Source organism: Coffea eugenioides, chromosome 5, assembly GCF_003713205.1.
Source record: "Coffea eugenioides isolate CCC68of chromosome 5, Ceug_1.0, whole genome shotgun sequence".
In the NCBI taxonomy this organism is placed as follows: Eukaryota; Viridiplantae; Streptophyta; class Magnoliopsida; order Gentianales; family Rubiaceae; genus Coffea; species Coffea eugenioides.
The window spans coordinates 48503572-48521195 of NC_040039.1; the positions used below are offsets into that span (position 1 = coordinate 48503572).

Below are 17624 nucleotides of genomic sequence, written 5' to 3' on the forward strand. Positions count from 1 at the left end.
CTAAATTCTCACCAACACACAAAACACATAAGGAAGCTTCAAAATTCCCACATGAATTTTCACCAGGAGAAAAAAAGATCCTCCTGCAAAAACCAGGAAATAAGAGAAGCTATACATCAAAATTAAACTAATCTTTTACCATCTAATAAACGTACTTGACCTCATACATATAGGTATACCAACAACAACATCAACATAAAGATTGAAACTTTCATGCAAAAAAAAAAAAATCTTAAAGTAACTGATTAATCAATGGGCCTGAAAAACGCAAAAGAATATTAAAAAAAATCCTTAGCTTAATTAGGATTGAACAAAATAATGCAGGCATCGACTAGTAATTTCATGCGTGTAAACCTCTATTGGAGACTTTATATGAATGAAATCAAATTTAAGGTTTCTGCGAACAAGAAATTTACCTTGTTCTCCGTAAAATTGTCAAACATATGACAGGGAAGCATGTTAATAACAATGATTTGCTTATGTACCTGAATAATATGGATTTCAGATTTGGGAAGCGAGGCAATTGACTTGCATGATTGAGAGAAATAGCAGAAAACAATAATATAATTAAATATTTCGGAAATCTTTTAAAAGTTTACCTGATGAGGTCGGGGCGGGTCGGGTGACGAAACGGAGCTCAGTTGGACAAGCTGAAGACGTTGAGAAGGTTGAGGCTGGGCAGTACCGTTATCTGTTGTTTTGGCTGCTGCGCCTGTGGGATCTTACGGAAATTTTCTTTTCTTTTCCCATTTTTTCTTCCTGCTTTTGGGGTTAAATGATTACGGTTGGATTTTGTAATTTTTTTCCGTGGTTTAGGAAGAGTTGAAGACTCGTTGACACATTCACGCCTTTAGGGACACAGAAGAACAGATTTCTCGTCCCATCCTTCCTTGAGTCATAGACGGTGCGGACAAAATTCTAAGTACTATCTGACAATTTTTTGGCTTTAGACAACGATTTTGCACTTTGCAAATTCAATATATAATTGTTTGGTGCCGTCCTTATAAAGCAAAAGATCCCGTTGAACCACGGATTCTTTCAACCAATAATTCTGTTTGTTTGGATTGTTAATTTTAAGAGTTTTTTGTAGTTAAAAAAAAATATTGTGGCGATTTGATGAGGTAAAAAAATAATTGAAAAATGTATTTATGAAAAACGTAAAAATTTTTCATCGAAAATCAAATTCCAAACAAGTTAGGGTAAACGAATATAATCAAGTCGAACACCTTAAAGTTCAAATTTGTTTGATTATTTTAACGAATTTGAAATTTTGTTCAAACTTAACTTGTTTATCTGTCGAACTGAGATTGAACGAGTTTTTTTTTTTTTATTTTATCGAATTTGAATGTTATTGAATATAAAATACTGTTCAAATTCGACTCAACTAGCTGGCGAACCACCAAGGTTGAAGGAGTTCTTATCGATCCGAACTCGATTCGAGTATCAAGTACTTTGATTTATCTTTTAGCTCGAAATATATTGTCTACCTAAACTAGCCAAAAAAAGAAAAAGAAAAATGATAGACAGTCTAATACTATATAAGTTTTCTACTGCATGTGGTATAAAACTATAAGTTTTCAATACCGCAATCAACTACTATTATAAAAAGGATATCTATTTTAGTAGTGAAGCCAATGATGAATGCGTCATTTGCTAAATGTGCATTAGCATTTAGCAACATCTGTTTGTATCATGTTCTGATAAAAGGTAAAGAAACTGCACTCAGGGAGAATGCAGCTTGATCCATGACCACAGGTGAGCATTTTTTTCTTACTAGTTTCAAGAGAAACTACTCGTAGATAATACATTTTACGACTAATAAAGAAGTTTCTTGAAGCATTATTAAACTTCATCATGAAGACGTATACAATCTGAGCCCTTGTGTTCCAGTCTCCAGATCGAAAACTAGTAGTAGTTTCTTTTGCATACCTTTTTCTAAAATCTGTTTTTTTTTTTTTTTTTTTTTTTTAAAAAAAGAAAATAAAAAGCCAAATATCATATTAATTAGGACAGAAACAAAAATCTCATTCTTACTGTCATGTGCATTGGGCTTTGAAAAATGAAGTATGAAGGATCTCTTACGACAACAACCTGGCTCCAGAAGCATAACGTGCTGCAAGCACAAGCACCTGAATCAAAGGAAGAAATCTAGTTGATGTACTAATTAAGGAATAGAAAGTAGAGCCAATTCACCACCACTAATGACTCTGCAACCACCATCTGTCTGCCTAAAGATTGCTTTATCAGCATTTTTCAGGTTCCAGAATCTAATCTTCATTTTAAGATAGGAGGAGCTCATGGGCTTCTCTATTTATTGCTCTCCTCTAGCTCTAAGTCTCTAACCAAGTGGATCTTCATGCTGCTCAATTATTGAACTTACCAGCCCGCTTTCGATCCTAACATCATTGTTTACCTTCAGGAAAGAGCAAAGGAGATATCAAATGTGTCAAAACATGCAAAGCAATTGTTACTACTAGGAATCAAGACAGAGTTTTTTGCCATCAGGACCACATCTGATCCAAGAAAAAGGTACGTACCGTCCCAGGTAGGTTAACGTACGTACCTGATTATAAATCTTCTTACAGACTTGATCGAACCAGAAGGTCTCTCTGGCTCCTTTCTTCATTCTTCTATCCCAGCCTTTTTCTTCAGCATGGAGATGAAGTTATCCCTGTCTTGAGGTGACATTCCATCCGCTGAACAATCTCCTACACCCCATTCAGCTCCTCGGATGCAATACTTGTCTAAAGTAGCTTGTCGATTTCTGAAGGTGCACATGAATGAATATACTGTAAGCGGTGGCAAGTTGTTTGTCTTGGGGAAAGTAGTTGTCATATTTTGTTCTGGAGCTCATATTTTTTACAACACAGCCTCCACATTAATAGACGTACGAACTAACAGTCAATTACTTGGAACAAGTAAAGAAAGGCAGGCAAAGTCACAAATAAAATGTCACTGCATCTTGACGTCTGGTCCCTGGTAAGCCCAAATTCTAATTACTTCTCATCTTTCATTTTTTTTTTCTGTTAAATAAGCAGGTTATCAAGACATTTTAAGAACAAATAGTTTATGCAAAGCCTCCAAATCTGATCAAGATGATCAATTTGACTCCACTTTGATAGATATATAGCAAGGAAAGTCATAAAAAGCTCAATTCACTTTTCTGACGCCCAGGGCGTTGAATGGCAACTCTTCCTACAAGACTATGAATAGTTAGAGAAGGAAAAACGTACTTCTCTTTGTTTAACCTAGTTTGCTCAAGCAACTTTTTGAGCAGGGGGGACTCCTTGAATTTTGCATCAGCTTCAGCATACTTCTTCTGGTTTTCTTCTGAAAATTCCAACATGTATCATTTCTTTTTTTTTCCTTAGACTTTTGACGTTAGTTAATTAAACCTAATCCCAGATTTAACCCTAAAAGCCGGCAACATGTATCATTTCTGAGTTAACAAATTTTAAGGAGAGATCAGCAGAATTATATAATTCAGTTGCTAACATACCATTCCAGCGTGACAGAAAGTCAATCTGAGGTAACTCAGGACCAGGAACTGACTCTATCCCAGAGAAGCCCGAGAAAAATCCAGCATTAGCTACCCCAAAGGAAAAAAAAAAAAAAGGGATTCAGATATTTTACCCAAAAAATAACACCTCGTATCAAATCTGTAAATGCGTATTTCATTACTGATTAGCACTAGTAATTACTACAAGAATTCAGAAAATAAAAACATTTCAGAAGCAACCACCAAAATACACTGAGATGATAAGGTGCTTAGTCAATTACCGGGACTGGAGCATAGCAAGAGGGCAGCAGAGGCAGCGAAAGAAACTAGTTGAACTTTTCTGATGGAAGCCGCAGCAGCTTCTTTTACTCTATTATTCCTAAAACCAACTACTGCTTCTGATTGCTGAAACTGTTTGGAAGGTAGAGATGGAACTTTAGAAGGAAAAAGTGATCTTGGCTTGATGACAGATGGGTCCAGTGAAGCCCAGATTAAAGATGAGGCCATGATGATTGGTTATGTTTCTATCTCGTACTTCCTCTCTATCTTTCTGCCAAGCTCAACCAGAACTAGAACAAGACTTGCCCTTGCAGCATGTGTAAAGGTAGACGATGATGGGATCCTAGGAACCAGGCAGTCGCCAGTTACAAGAATTAACGGTTGTTATTTATTTCTACCAAGGAAACCCCCATCCTCTCCTCAGTCCTGCCTCTGCAGTGTTTTGCTGACTTCAGTGTGTCGTGGCAATCAGGTAGACAAGTACTCGGATTTCAGGGTCCTATGGTTAATAATTAAACATCAATTTTTTTCGGCAAATTGTTAATCCTTCAGTTCCATTGATTATTGATTTCCGTTATCTTGCAGAAGACAAACATGTATTTTCACATTTTTTTTTTTCCCTCTCTTGAAAGGGAAGAAGATTAGGAAGCCCGTAACAGATGAAAGTCAAATGAGAACCAATTTTGAGTTTCACAAGAAGCAAACATTTCTCTACACGCTAAGTCCAAGCACAAGCACACTTATAGTTAAGGAGTTGAGCGCAAACATTTTTAATGTTGTTTGGGAGTTTATGAAAGACAATAAATGATTTTGGATATATTGATCAATAAAAATTTGATTCAATAACTTTTTAAGGATAAGATAGAATGAATAATTTTTAAATTTTTTGTAGACTCTCCGCAACTTTCCTTTGCTTTCTGCCCAATTTGGAATGGAAAATTTTTTTAACGGTAGTTGTTGTGTATTTCTTTTTAAATCAGTTGCTTTCTTTTCTTTTTTATTTCACTAAATCTCCCAAACGTTAGAGACATCTATCTTTCTCTTCCCTTCTTTTCTTTTCTGCTCAAATCTTATCTTCCAAACTCGCTATTAGTTTCTGAGTTCTGATAGGAACTAGCTATCTGATAGGATCCGATGCATTAGTATTGATATGATCGCACTTATGTCTAGGTTTTATTATGTCACTCATGCCTAGAAAATCCAATCCCTATGTTCTCTCTTTTTTTTCCCCCTTTCTCAATTCCTCTCATTTATGAACATATCTTTATTCCAAGAGACGCTTTCTTTGTAAGGAGTAAGGACAGTCTCGAGCTAGAGCGGATGCGGTTGGGAGATCTTCTATACCAAGTAGTTAGTTTAATTTCAATTTAATCTGTATTGCCACGATAACCCCGTTCTAGGGCTCTCGATTGACAGCGAGATCAATGAGGCACCCAAAGTTAAAAGTCATCTGTTTTCACCATTTACAAAAACAAACTAATACATGTTGGAAGACAATTGGGGCCCGAATAAATAAATTCTCATATGCCATCGAATTCTTTTCATCTAAGAGAGATCCTATCACAGTTAAGGACTTTAAAACCCTGCACTAAGACCGTAAGGCGATCGAGTCCTCCAACATCTTATCCCCATCTGCTAATGCAAAAAGTTGGAGGGGAAAAATGCTCGAGCGTTACCATCCCAAATCCAGGAATCAAACAAACTGAGAAAAATAAGCAATTTAAATGAAACTGATCAAAATCTGGGCTTTCCAGTTGACTTGATGATCCAACAGATGAACCCGAAAAGAAAAACAAAACATAGCTAGAGTAGTGCCGTTCTACCCCTTAAACTTTCACTGGCATAGATCCTAGTGTGTTACCCCAAATGCATCAAATTAGCCCCAGCCATTTAAAGAAATTTCCTTTCCTCTGTATAATCTATCTATTCTTCCAGCATGGCCTTCGCTGCATCAACTAGTGCTGGTCGAAGATCATCAGAAGCTCGACCGAGTACAGTGTATCCTTCATTGTCCTCAACATCTACATTTGCTCCGTGTCTTATTAGTAGGAGAGCAACCTGTCAACAAAATATTTAGATCGGAATGAGATTACCTATGGATTGGCAAAAACATTCCCCAATTAACAGGATCAGACAGAGTATAAGAGAATTCTCTTATTCCCTTGCATGGTTATCATGAACTTCAAACATACATATTTTTTCATTTATTTCTGCAAAATATACTAGGCAGATGAATTGCAAGAGAAAAAAATCTGAAAAACCAGGATACTTGATACTTTGTAAGCACATCTAATCAGAATTCCCGTCACTGGAAATTTCTCTGTCACACTTCCAATCACAAGTGAATAAATTTGTTATATAAATACTTATTTTCTGAAGCTATGAAAATAAATAACAGCTAAAAAGATACATATACATGGCATGTGCGTGAGTAATTAGGTACATCTACAGTGAAATGGTTGGAGCACACAAAGGACATTGTAGAAACTTTACTTCTTTGTTGCCGCATATCACTGCATTCATAAGAGGAGTTTGACCCGCCTTATCAACATCATCAACCTCAGCTCCTTCCTCAATTAAGAGTTCAGACACTTCTGAGTTCCCTGTGCTGGCTGCACGATGTAATGGGGTACAACCAACCTGAATGATAATGATAAAAGATCATCAGAAAAGAATTTGCATGTTCTGAAAATATGCTGAGTGCTGATGCATTCATTCAAGAGCTATGTCCACATATTGCATAACATAGTGCAACAAAATCTTTGAATAAGGGATAAAAAGGCTAAGGTGTAAGCACAAGCCTTGTCCTTCGCGTTGAGCTTTGCACCATGAGAGAGTAAAAGTTCAGCTATTTTAAACCGACCCTTGCTAGCAGCATAGTGGAGAGCTGTGCGACCACCATCATTCTTCTGATTAACATCAGCACCTGCTGACAAGAACTGAAAACATTCAGGGCAAGCAATTTTAGAAGTACACGACATTTCTAACTGTTGCTTAATTTTCTTTTAAAGGAAGAAATTTACTGATGAAGAGACATGACATATAATAATATTCAACATCCTATCAGATGTGCATTTTGCCCCCAAAAAGTAAAATGCCATTTCCCCCTAAAAAAATCAATAACCATCTAGACCTCACATCAATCAACTACTGTGAATCCTCCGTTAGCCTGTAAATCTGTAAATCTCCATGACATCCAGTAGATAATCCCATCAAACTTAAAACTAAAAACCAACCATTTCATGGTATGCCCGTTAATTTATTCCAATATTTAATCAATACAAAAGCCCTGTTCACAAATAGATATTATCCCTTGTTGCCTTGAAATTTCCTTCAGCATTCTAGCTCAAACCAGAGTACATTCTCTTGCAATAAAAACATTAGGCACGAAATCACTTTCGATAACTAACTAAGCAGAATAGAACACCACAAAAATGCATTAATGATTTAATGCAAAGATAAAGCGTGAGAGAAGCTCGATCATCACCTCTGCTCAGCAAAATCTCCACGATCTCGACGCTCCCGCTGCTTGCTGCAGAATGGAGAGGGGCCCAGCCTTCCTCATCGGTACTATTTACACCACTTACAGACGGTTCTGCTGCTGATAGAATCTTCACCACCTGAACCATTCACCAACACATACTTAGCTTTAAGATCAAAACAAATAGTCCACTCCTACAACTTGCAAATTTAACCTCCCCCCAACTCCGGCCACCAAAAAAAAAAAGAGGGGGTAATGCGGACACGATTAACAAAGCTGGAACCTAGCTGAGGAACTCATAAAAATGGCGCTGAGAATCTAGTTGGTTTCACCATTTTTATGAGCTTGAACCAAAAATGTGCTCGGGCTGTGAGCAAACTGAGCTTTTATCTAGCCAAGCTTAAGTCGGCAGTTGATATACATAAATTTGTATGACAAAAACAAAACAAACTCTACACTTTCAATAGCTATCAAATGCATTAAGCTTATTCAAATGGAACTAATGAACATATGCGTAGAATCATCATAAATAAATATTAAAAACTACAGAAATTCAAAAAAAGATGAACAATGAAAGAACAAGGTGAAAAAGGTCAGATTAGAAGGACGAAACATCAATGTGCACCTGGGTTTGGGCAAAGGAGACGGCAACGTGAAGGAGAGAACGGCCATCTTCGTTGCGGAGAGAGAGGGCTTTGAGGAGCTGTCCGTCGGAGAGGGATTCGAAGACCGAAACGTCGCCGTTCTCAGCGGCTTTGAAGAGGTCTTCGTCTTTGATTTGGGAGTTGTTAGCTTTGAAATTGGGCTTTGGATTGTCGATTTCCATCTCCATATGTCCAGTGCTATTTTGCTATACTATTCGAGTTTCGAATTTCAGTCTGGTTCGGTAGTAAACTTAGGGTTTTGCAGTCGGTCAGTCCTAAAGGCCGGAATCCGTTAAGGAAGAAAGGGTATCTTGGTAGTCTACCGAAGAAGAAAGGGTAGAAGAGTACTTTGGCAATTACAGATCATATGGTAGCGTGTGTGTGTGTGTGTGTTTTTTTTTGGGGTCGTCTACAATAATAATTATAATATGGTAGTGTGTTTGTCATTATTGCGTCATAAACAAGTTCTTTGTTTTTAATTATCACATCAAGAGTCATCTTGAGACTCACTTAACCAAGGATGAAGAATGTGTGTACAATTCTCAACACTTTTTAAGAGAATAAACATAAATAATAGATCCAAAAACTATGGTTCTGTTCTGTGGTTGTAGTCCCAGTTGGGGGAGAGCCACGTCCAGGGATCGAGTCTCCGGGTTTACCTGATCGGTGATATTGAGCAGCCTCTCCCGGTCACGCAGTAAAATTAGTTGGGTTGTACGATAATCAGTTCACGGATCTAGATATCCACTGTGCTGACAAAAAAAAATAAAAAAATAAAAAAATACAAATAATAGATCCAAAACTAGTCATGAGGAGAAATCATTTTGCGAACAAATCTTCAAAGTTGGGATGAAATTAAACTGAGACTTAGAAACCCATTAAAGTCATCATCTGCAGTTTGAATTGCTGCCATGTAATTAAACAAGAAAATTGTAAAAAAAAAAAAAGAAGAAGACAAATAAGTAAAAAAGAAAGAATGAATGAAATATAAAAAGGGGAATTAGTGCTGAATTTGATTACTACATACAGATGAATTTCACAGTAGGAAAACGGGGTTGCCCCAAAGGGGTGACCTGAGAACACAAGTGCAGCATATTGATGCTTGCATGGAATCTATAATCAACCTGCAGCACCCAATGTCCACCGGTGTTCTCAGGTTCCATCCCTTTAGGGATATGCCGTTGTTGGTCAAAAGAAAGAAAGAAGCGAGGATCTTCGTTTGGACGATGAAGGAGAGAAAGGAAGCTCAATCTTCCAGAAAAGTGCATGCCTCGATTCCCCTTTTTGAAAAATGAATTCACGAAAAATATAAAAATTTTCCAATGTACCCATAGTGGTGTCCCAACGGCACTAATAAATGATGGATTCATTTTATTACACCTAAAGTATATTTAACTTACTATGTGAATATATGCATTCATATTTATTATACCCTACATCTAAATACTTTATCAAATTTTTTTTTCATTTTAAAAAATTAGCACATGAGGATATTTTCTGCAAGACACCCGTTAGCCAAACTTATAGTAAATGATGATAATGATGATTCGTCAAACTATGCAATAAAAACTCGTAATGTGAACATAAAGCTAATTTAGAGTTTAATTAATGCAAAATTTATTTCTCTTACAACCTACCAAGCTGCTCACTAGTTAATGTTGTTTGACTTGTACATTTGAATTTTTTAACACTTGCATTTTAGACAACGTATACACACTTTTTTCTTTTTTTTGTATACAATTTATTGATATTCATAGACTAAACTAGCATTTAGTGAGATTTAAACCTAATCTATAACTTTCGAAATTCTAACTTTGAATTATTTTGTGACTAGACTAAGACATCGTTGGCACAATATAAAATTTCTTTGGGTTACTAAAAGATGTCTATAGTTTTAGTATAGTTTTTTTTTTCTCCGTTTGCATTGTCCTTCTTACTAGTGATATGACTATGGCGTGTCATTGTACTAGTTGTTTAAATATTTCACATTTATTGTTTTATGATTTTTATTATCTGGTAATTTATTTGTATAGAAAATTTATTTTTAATTATTTATATTTCACGTATAACATATCACAAAATATATTACATGATTATATATTACATGAATTATTCCAAAAATATTTTAAAATAATCTCCTATCTAGACCCTTGTGATACATACGAGTTTGCAATTGGATGCAAAACGACGAAGTTTGCATGCAAAGAAAGAAGTCGTACTTAGAAAAGCGGTGGTGTCTGTTATTGTGCTTTGTTTGTTAGTACAGTGTCTAAAAACACGTGTTGGGCCTGAATCTATTGACTTCTTTGAATCAGGCACGTCCCCTCGATGTCCCCGAGAACACCATCCATTCATGAGATGGTAAATATGTTTGGATTTAAGATTATTTGAAATAATTTTTTTAAATAATACTTATTATAATACCTTTTTTATGCGACGTACGCGAGAAAAAAAATGATTAAAAAATATGATGCACCCATTTCTACTCATAATTATGCACTTAATATTTTATGAATTGTTTCACATTTTTTTATGTTTAATAATGAGATGAGACTTGTGTGTTTTGGATAAAAGATTACTTATAAAAAATATTTTTATAATACTTTTTTGTAATAAATGTATACTTCCTTTGTCTCATTTTAATATTCATGATTTTTTCCTTACATAATTTAAGAAAAATTAGTTAACTTTATTGGAAGATTAAATTTAACCTACTATTTTTCTAAAATACCCTTACATTGGTATTAGAACTACGGCTAATTATTATATCTTTACATTAATTATAGCAACAATGTTATGAAAAGTTGCACCATTCAATGTATGGATTCGAGCAATTAATAAATGAGGTAGGTTATATTGACTGATAACAAAATACATTAAATAAGAGTATTTTACAAAATTTACAAGTTAATTATATTATTTAATTGAAAAGTGAACTATAATTTATAACATACAGAAAAGAAAAATAAAACTATCAAAATGAAACGAAAGGAGTATGAAACATAACAATGATTAAAAATAAAAAAATAATTTAAAAGAATTCTTAATGCAAGTAAATAATTCTTTTACAAATAGTGGCCAAAAATCATTAAATGTGGTTGAATACAAGATCATTTAAAATTATTACTGTGGCACGTGGGATGAAAAGATGATCGAAAAAATAAAAAAAAAATGAGTTTCAAAATATATCCATAGTACAAATTATTTGGCAAAAGCTATCAAAAACTTAGCGAACCGCGTACCTTTGAACCGGTCTCACGATGATGACGTGTGTCCCAAAGGTTGTCCTGCCCACTTTGTGCAGGCAGGTGGTTCCAAAGTTTTATTCTTCGTGCAAGCATACTCTCGGATTTTATACTTTTTTTTAGGCACATTTTCTGAACTTATTAGCACTTCCTTCAAAAAAAAAAAACTTATTAGCACTTGAACAACTCTTGTATTATGACTTCTCAAAATAAAAACTCTTTATTTTTTATATTTTATTTGATACGTAAGATAAAAATAAGAAATTCGTTTTGTTTGCCTAATTTGAAGAATTCAATCTTTTTTTTAATATAGACTTCTTAATAAAAAATTGAATTAAGAATCAGAAATAAGAAATATAAGTAAAAAAGAATTATCCACAACTTTTGATTCGTTCTACAATTTGAACTTTGCCACCAAAGAAAATTTCATTCTTATTTCCTTTGATTCCGATAAACTAACTACTAGTTTATTACAAATAATAAATAATTGTTGAACTTAGTGCTCTGTTTCATTTTCCCTGTCTTTGTTTATGTCTCGGGTTGGAACAAATTACTATAATTCGCCCTCCTCTCTTTGAAAGAAGGGGCGCTTCCGGTTCTGTCGGTGCTTGAAACAATTTTGTCTTCTCCATATTACTGTATCTCTAGAGTCAATAATTTTATATGAGGAACTACTGAACTCAATCACTTGCTACCGTTACTCTTCAGTTTTCTGTTGAGGTCTATCCTGTAGAGGTACTCAAATTGGATCAGTGATCGATTTCTAGGTTTCGTCGTAAACCTAATTGGTTACTTCTAATTACGTAAATCAATAGTTTAAACCGCACTCAAAGGTAGGGCATTTCCCATTTTTATAGGAACTCCTGTACCAGAAACAATGGTATCTCCAATTAGAGCCCCTCTGGGATGTAAAATATATCAATCAAACGGGTTATTTTTTCCCCAACTACAGATCCCATACTACCCCCATAAACTGAAAATCCATAACCCCAACTGCTACGAGAATGCCGTTTAGTTGGGCTATGCCTATTTGAACAGCCTCGGTTAATCCTGTCTTCTTTTGATAAGAATCAATACGATTTTTATAAGGTTCCTCCTCCGAATGAAATTCAATGGGATCCAGAGAGGCCATGTCTTCATCCATCGGATCCCAAGTACCAGAATCGATCGAAAGTTCGATTCTTTCTGAACTATTCATTTTCAAATGATATCCACATTGTTCACAAATATTCATTTTTGATTTCAAAAATTTCTTATAATTTAATCAATAACAATTTTCACATTTGAACCCACAAATGCCTATATTTTTGAGTTACATCGAGATCATTTCCTTATTCTGGTTTGACAAGAAACCAACAAATAATAGACTTATTAGGAGATGTAACATTTAGTAGGAAGTTGTCATCTTCAATTGTGTTAGGATTGTAAATTTTTGGAATTTTGTAGAAAATGTACTAATTTGATACATGTGAAGTAAAACAGTGATTGAAAAGCGTGTTCATGCAAAACATAGAGATTTTTTAATAAAAAAATCCCTTTCCAAACAAGGCGCAACAGACATTCTTTATGGTAAAGCATAACGGACATTTTGCAATTGAAAACTCTTTGTACAATGTCATTAATTATTATTATTATGATATAAACGTACGGTTCACATATTAGTGATATTACAACGTACGAAGTCCACCTCTCTTGTAAAGAGATTTCCACGTGTGTATTAAATCACAATTCACTAGCAAAAAAAGGTAAGAAATGCATGATTTACCTCAATTTTTTTATCACAACATTGTTACAATTAGTCATATACTCAGAGAAATGGGAGTAGGATGGATTTAGCTAATCTACTGAGAGATTCGAAATGAGCTAAATAACCTTTGGTTAATTTTTCGAAAATTCTAAGGAGGAAACGCAGTCAGGAGGGATTCGACCCGACCTGTGCCCACGGAGGGACTTAGGCCCTGCTTCGGTGCACTATAGCTCAATAGTTAGCACTATAGCTTGTTCGATCATCTGAAGCCCTTTTTTGGGCTTGAATTTAGAATAATGTATTTGGATAAAATATTATTTGAAACACACCAAGCTAGACATGATTTTGCTAATTGCCAAATTTCTATATCATCATTTCCCTTTTCACAGAACTTGTAAAATTTTAGTTTATTCCTCAAACTTCTTTCCAATAAATTATTTCTGAATAGCTCCTAGAAGTACATATTTGGATTGAGTCCACGTACATTACATAGAGTGACTGAAAATCGCAAGCAATAAACACAAATAAAAGAATTTTCAAATCAAGAATGCGGACGATGTTGCCTGCGTTTGATTTTTTGGCGAACCATACGACCCGGACCTGGAGCATCTTGGAACAACGAATCCTTGGACATTTGGTGGCCCATGTAGAAAGCTTTAGCTTTGCCAATCGGCTGTGTGATTTTGCCTAGAATTCCTTAGACTAGAGAGGCTGAATCAGAATATGACCCCATTTGTTTCTTAGGCCCATTAGTCCAATTGGACCGGGCAGTCAAGGGATTTCGAATTTTGGGGCATGATAGCAATCCACTCAAATCCCTTTTTGAAAAAAAAAAAAATTTTTGGTTGTGACTTGTTAGAGCAATGGACAATCCCTCTTTGGGACATGTTTCCGCCTTTTTGGGAGGTTTTGTTTTGATAAGCAAATAAATCATGAACTATGTACACATATTCTGCTTCTTCCTAAACTCATGGAACTGATCACTTAAGGCCCACGTGCACCAGGAATGGTATTTAAGGCAACAAAGGAAAGATTGGAAATTACAAATCTTGTGATGCCCACCAGCGTCACTTGTAACCAAACTGCGAAACAACAAACATACAACAAATTTTCACATTTTGGATTGCCTTTGATAGTAGAAATTTCATGTTTTGATAAGCTCCGATTAGCAGGTCCGTTTGGATTTCTCATTTTTTAGAAAAACAAGTTTTTCATATATAATATTACAGTAATACACAAATAAAAATAACTCTAAAAACATTACACCCATATAATATATTAAAAACGACTACAAATATATATAAAAATAAAATCTATATCATTTTTTTCTTGCATCTATCACTACTACCCACCACCGCCACCCTTACGCCCACCACTATCATTCCCTCATTACAGTTACTGTGGGAAAAGAGAACGGTGATTGATCCTGATGTCATCATTGGGAATTTTGTTCATCAGATGTTAGTTATGTACTGCACAGGTAAGTAGTTTTAATTTGTGGAGCACTTGGTAGTGCTCAAGGAGGCGTGTAAATTTTCTTTGATATTCTTGCAAAATCCATGAGACTCTAAAATTACTCAACTATTTATAGGATTTCTGCGCCATCCAAATTGTGAACCTGTGGCGTGCCCGGTTGAGCTCAAGTTTTACCAGTCGACATCAAAATTCTATCCAAGATTAATTATTGTCATAACTCGGAATTAACAAATACAATAAGAATTAATTTTTCTTATATTGTCAGTGTATATACTGACGAGATTGGATGAATACCATGTTATTTGAATTTAATTTAAACATTAAATTTTATATATGTGATATGTATCTAGATTAACTAATGTATACACTGTCAGCAAATTGACTTCCAAGTAGCCGTCATTGAAGTCATAAATCACCAGCCCAAGCGGCCAAGCCTTAAATTTACTTCAATTCTGCGATGCACGGCCGGTCTATAGAGCATAGACTCTTTACCCTTTTCACGTAACAAAAAATTTCGATAATAATAGCGGTCAAAACTTGAATTGATTCGATTTTTGAAAATACAATAACCAAGATTAAAAATAATAAATTTGTGCCACGACACTTAGCGAGATAGTATGATACAATTTGGGCTATTAAATTTTTAAAATTCGAGTTTATTAAAGTATGAGCCGATACTAAATATAAGCAATCAAAAATAATTTGAAAGATTGTACTATAACTCCATCTCTAATCTATCAAGAAACACTCTAAAATGTCGGCTCAAATATGCTTACAACAAGAGTTACTGACACCCCATACTCAAAGCAATCCACCCAATTTGCAGTAATTGCAAAAAGTAATTATCGTTTGTACCTAATTTCGGCTCTAATGCACCATCCAGATCGGGATTATTTGATAGAGACGTATTCCAGAAAGGAGGAAACAAATTACCTCGTAAGTGCAGCAAATTTCTGCATTACTCGTTGCAATAAACATTCCAAACTCCGTTATTTAGTCAAAAATAGACGCCAACCTCAATGGTCTTCGTGGGAAAAAAAAATGAAAAACAAAGATAAAGACCAAATTACGAGCTGTCGGCGCAAATAGTTGGCAGACGGTAAAATGAATGAAACTGTCCTGTGACAACTGACATCAAGTCCATCATGAATTATGCGCGGTCCCACCTAATTGAATTTCGGCAACTATATTTGGTGTCATGTCCTCGGCATCGCAGCCCTACATGTCACAACGTGGTGAACATCATTCGCGATCAACGGCGATTGATTAAGTTCATGGAGATTTGCGCAATGATTGATGAGCTTGTGATGTTGCCACCTGATACAATCTCTCGGTCTGCGTACCCCCTCAAACAAATGGGTGTGTATGGGATGGATCCAGTGGTTCCAAAAACAAAAACAAAAAAAAAAAGCTTATATCATTAGAAAAAAAAAGGTGGGTTTGAATAGGAGTCATTTGTCAATAAATTATTTACTTATATGCTAAACATATTTTTTAACAAATTTTTTTATTATATATACATCACATCTCAACGAATACTATAATAATTATTTTAAATAATATACTTCTAATAATCTGTTATCCAGACACACTCGTTAATATTAGTCGTGTGAATATAAAAAAAGGACATGGAGTAATTTTTAATCCCTTGTAGTGATAAGAATTAGTAACCTCTTTGATGTGTAAAGATTTGTAATCTAACTACTTAGTATATTTTAACTTCGTCCTTCTACAATTAGCCATTTAAAAAAAAAAAATTTGCGACAAATGTCAACAGCGTTACATGAAATATATTATGTGTTGTGTGCTACTCAACCTTTTCAGATATTGCGGGTAGACTTCGTACGTTTCTAATACGGAAAGGCGTGTTCCCATTTGGGGTCAAAGTTCAAAGTCGTGGAGCTGTTAAAACATGAAATATATTAATATTATCATTATTCCAGGACTTGGTCACCGCACGGAATGACTTTGGTGGATGGAAAAACCCGTCATGTCATATTTCGGGAAGGAAATCTGATTTATTTATGGTAAAGAAATGAATTGCCGATAGAATTTAAAAATGATCACTAGAAGCTATATATGTTAGCTATAATTTGGACACTCCAAATCAGTTTTTTTTTTCCCCTTCTATTATTCCATCCCTTTTCCAATATTTTTTATTTTTCCGTCTAAAATTTTCTTTTGTAGTTTGGTTTGGGGTTGACGTTTTGTTTTCGGAAAAAAGTAGCATGAACAAGTCAGACCCACAGAAGAGAAGTCACGCCTCCATTGTCAATAACCTCCACGTCTTTGGGACACGTATCCGGCTTTATGAACAACTTGATTTTAGGCGTTTGAAGCTGCGGCGCATTTGCAATAAAAGCGCTTTTAAACGCTTAAAGTATTTTTAAGACGTTTGATAATTAATTTTGCGTAACTTAAATAATTTAACTTTTAATAAATTAAAAGTATTTTTGTTGAAAACACGTGTTTTTTTAATAGGATACCATAATTTCAAATACATCTTAAGTCAACAGACACAAAAAAGAACTCTTTGAACATTGAAAAAAAACAAAAGAAAAAGGATGATACTCAGGATAGAAAGTATTACCAAAGGATTTATATAGGCAAGGATAAGGAGATGTGGATGTTTTTCTGGATATGGAAAAGAAGATACATTTTTACGTAATGGTTTTACATATCAAAATAGAAATTAGGGGAGCTATACAGAGATTCTTGATTGAATTTAATCAAATGGCTTCATAACTATAGAATGTTTGGGAATATTCTCCATCAAACGTCAAATTTATAGAGGCAAGTTTTACCCCACACTCGAGGCTTATATCATTTCCACAGTGATATACAATGTAGTCAGTTAAAATTCTTAATACACCTATCATCTACATGAAGAAGCATCTTCTGTTAGAACATGCATGTACAAACCGAAAATTAAAAGCCAAAACTGGAAACATCCTCTGTTTTCTCTATATTCTGTACAAACCAAACAATTGAATGCGATGCATGATGCACACTAAATAATTACTACTTCATAAAGTACATGCTAGTGTACAAGATTACTTGGAAACATAAAAAAAAAAAAAAACCCAATACGCCAAAATTTACCACGGCAAGCAAAAGAATGAAAACAAGAAAAGAGAGGAAATCGTGCAGGAGCGAAGACACGAATGCCATGCTAAACATGACAAATAAGGAAACAGTTAAAGAAAGATGGTGGGCTCAGGCTAAAGCTAAGTTGTCAGCCGTCTCAGTTTTG

The 17624-nt window shown here is 34.8% G+C and overlaps 2 protein-coding genes and 1 long non-coding RNA gene across 5 annotated transcripts; all 3 read right to left on the reverse strand.

Moving 5' to 3' along the window:
• LOC113772516 lies at positions 1 to 985 on the reverse strand. The gene is made up of 3 exons (XR_003468558.1): positions 600 to 985; positions 417 to 485; positions 1 to 83 (listed from the first exon to the last, which is right to left on the reverse strand). It is a non-coding gene; the product is annotated as an uncharacterized LOC113772516 (long non-coding RNA).
• A 1000-nt stretch (positions 986 to 1985) lies between these two features.
• LOC113772233 lies at positions 1986 to 4295 on the reverse strand. Of its 3 annotated transcripts, none has more exons than XM_027316826.1 (5): positions 3781 to 4295; positions 3500 to 3589; positions 3234 to 3330; positions 2564 to 2764; positions 1986 to 2396 (listed from the first exon to the last, which is right to left on the reverse strand). In XM_027316826.1, exons 1-4 carry the CDS (start codon positions 4004 to 4006, stop codon positions 2623 to 2625), a joined length of 555 nt encoding a protein of 184 aa, XP_027172627.1. In that variant the 5' UTR covers positions 4007 to 4295; the 3' UTR covers positions 1986 to 2396; positions 2564 to 2622. The 3 variants fall into 3 exon arrangements, with proteins under 3 accessions (XP_027172627.1, XP_027172628.1, XP_027172626.1); XM_027316827.1 differs by having other exon boundaries at positions 1986 to 2129; positions 3781 to 4294; XM_027316825.1 differs by having other exon boundaries at positions 1986 to 2413; positions 3781 to 4292.
• A 996-nt stretch (positions 4296 to 5291) lies between these two features.
• Positions 5292 to 8625, reverse strand: LOC113770582 (26S proteasome non-ATPase regulatory subunit 10-like). The gene is made up of 5 exons (XM_027315089.1): positions 7885 to 8625; positions 7266 to 7398; positions 6580 to 6704; positions 6272 to 6418; positions 5292 to 5836 (listed from the first exon to the last, which is right to left on the reverse strand). The coding sequence occupies exons 1-5, from the start codon at positions 8089 to 8091 to the stop codon at positions 5702 to 5704; spliced, it is 747 nt and encodes a 248-aa protein (XP_027170890.1). The 5' UTR covers positions 8092 to 8625; the 3' UTR covers positions 5292 to 5701.
• Between the last annotated feature and the right edge of the window lie 8999 nt (positions 8626 to 17624).

What these genes read in the sequence shown, in the direction of transcription:
- LOC113772233 (XM_027316826.1), bottom strand. Translation starts at nt 4,006, where the DNA reads ATGGCCTCATCTTTAATCTGGGCTTCACTGGACCCATCTGTCATCAAG. An exon ending in CTTGCTATGCTCCAGTCCCG is followed by an intron (nt 3,590 to 3,780) that starts GTAATTGACTAA and finishes CCTTTGGGGTAG; the next exon opens with CTAATGCTGGATTTTTCTCG. An exon ending in ACTAGGTTAAACAAAGAGAA is followed by an intron (nt 2,765 to 3,233) that starts GTACGTTTTTCC and finishes GTGCACCTTCAG; the next exon opens with AAATCGACAAGCTACTTTAG.
- LOC113770582 (XM_027315089.1), bottom strand. Translation starts at nt 8,091, where the DNA reads ATGGAGATGGAAATCGACAATCCAAAGCCCAATTTCAAAGCTAACAAC. An exon ending in TCTCCTTTGCCCAAACCCAG is followed by an intron (nt 7,399 to 7,884) that starts GTGCACATTGAT and finishes TGAATGGTTCAG; the next exon opens with GTGGTGAAGATTCTATCAGC. An exon ending in TGATATGCGGCAACAAAGAA is followed by an intron (nt 5,837 to 6,271) that starts GTAAAGTTTCTA and finishes TTTTGTTGACAG; the next exon opens with GTTGCTCTCCTACTAATAAG.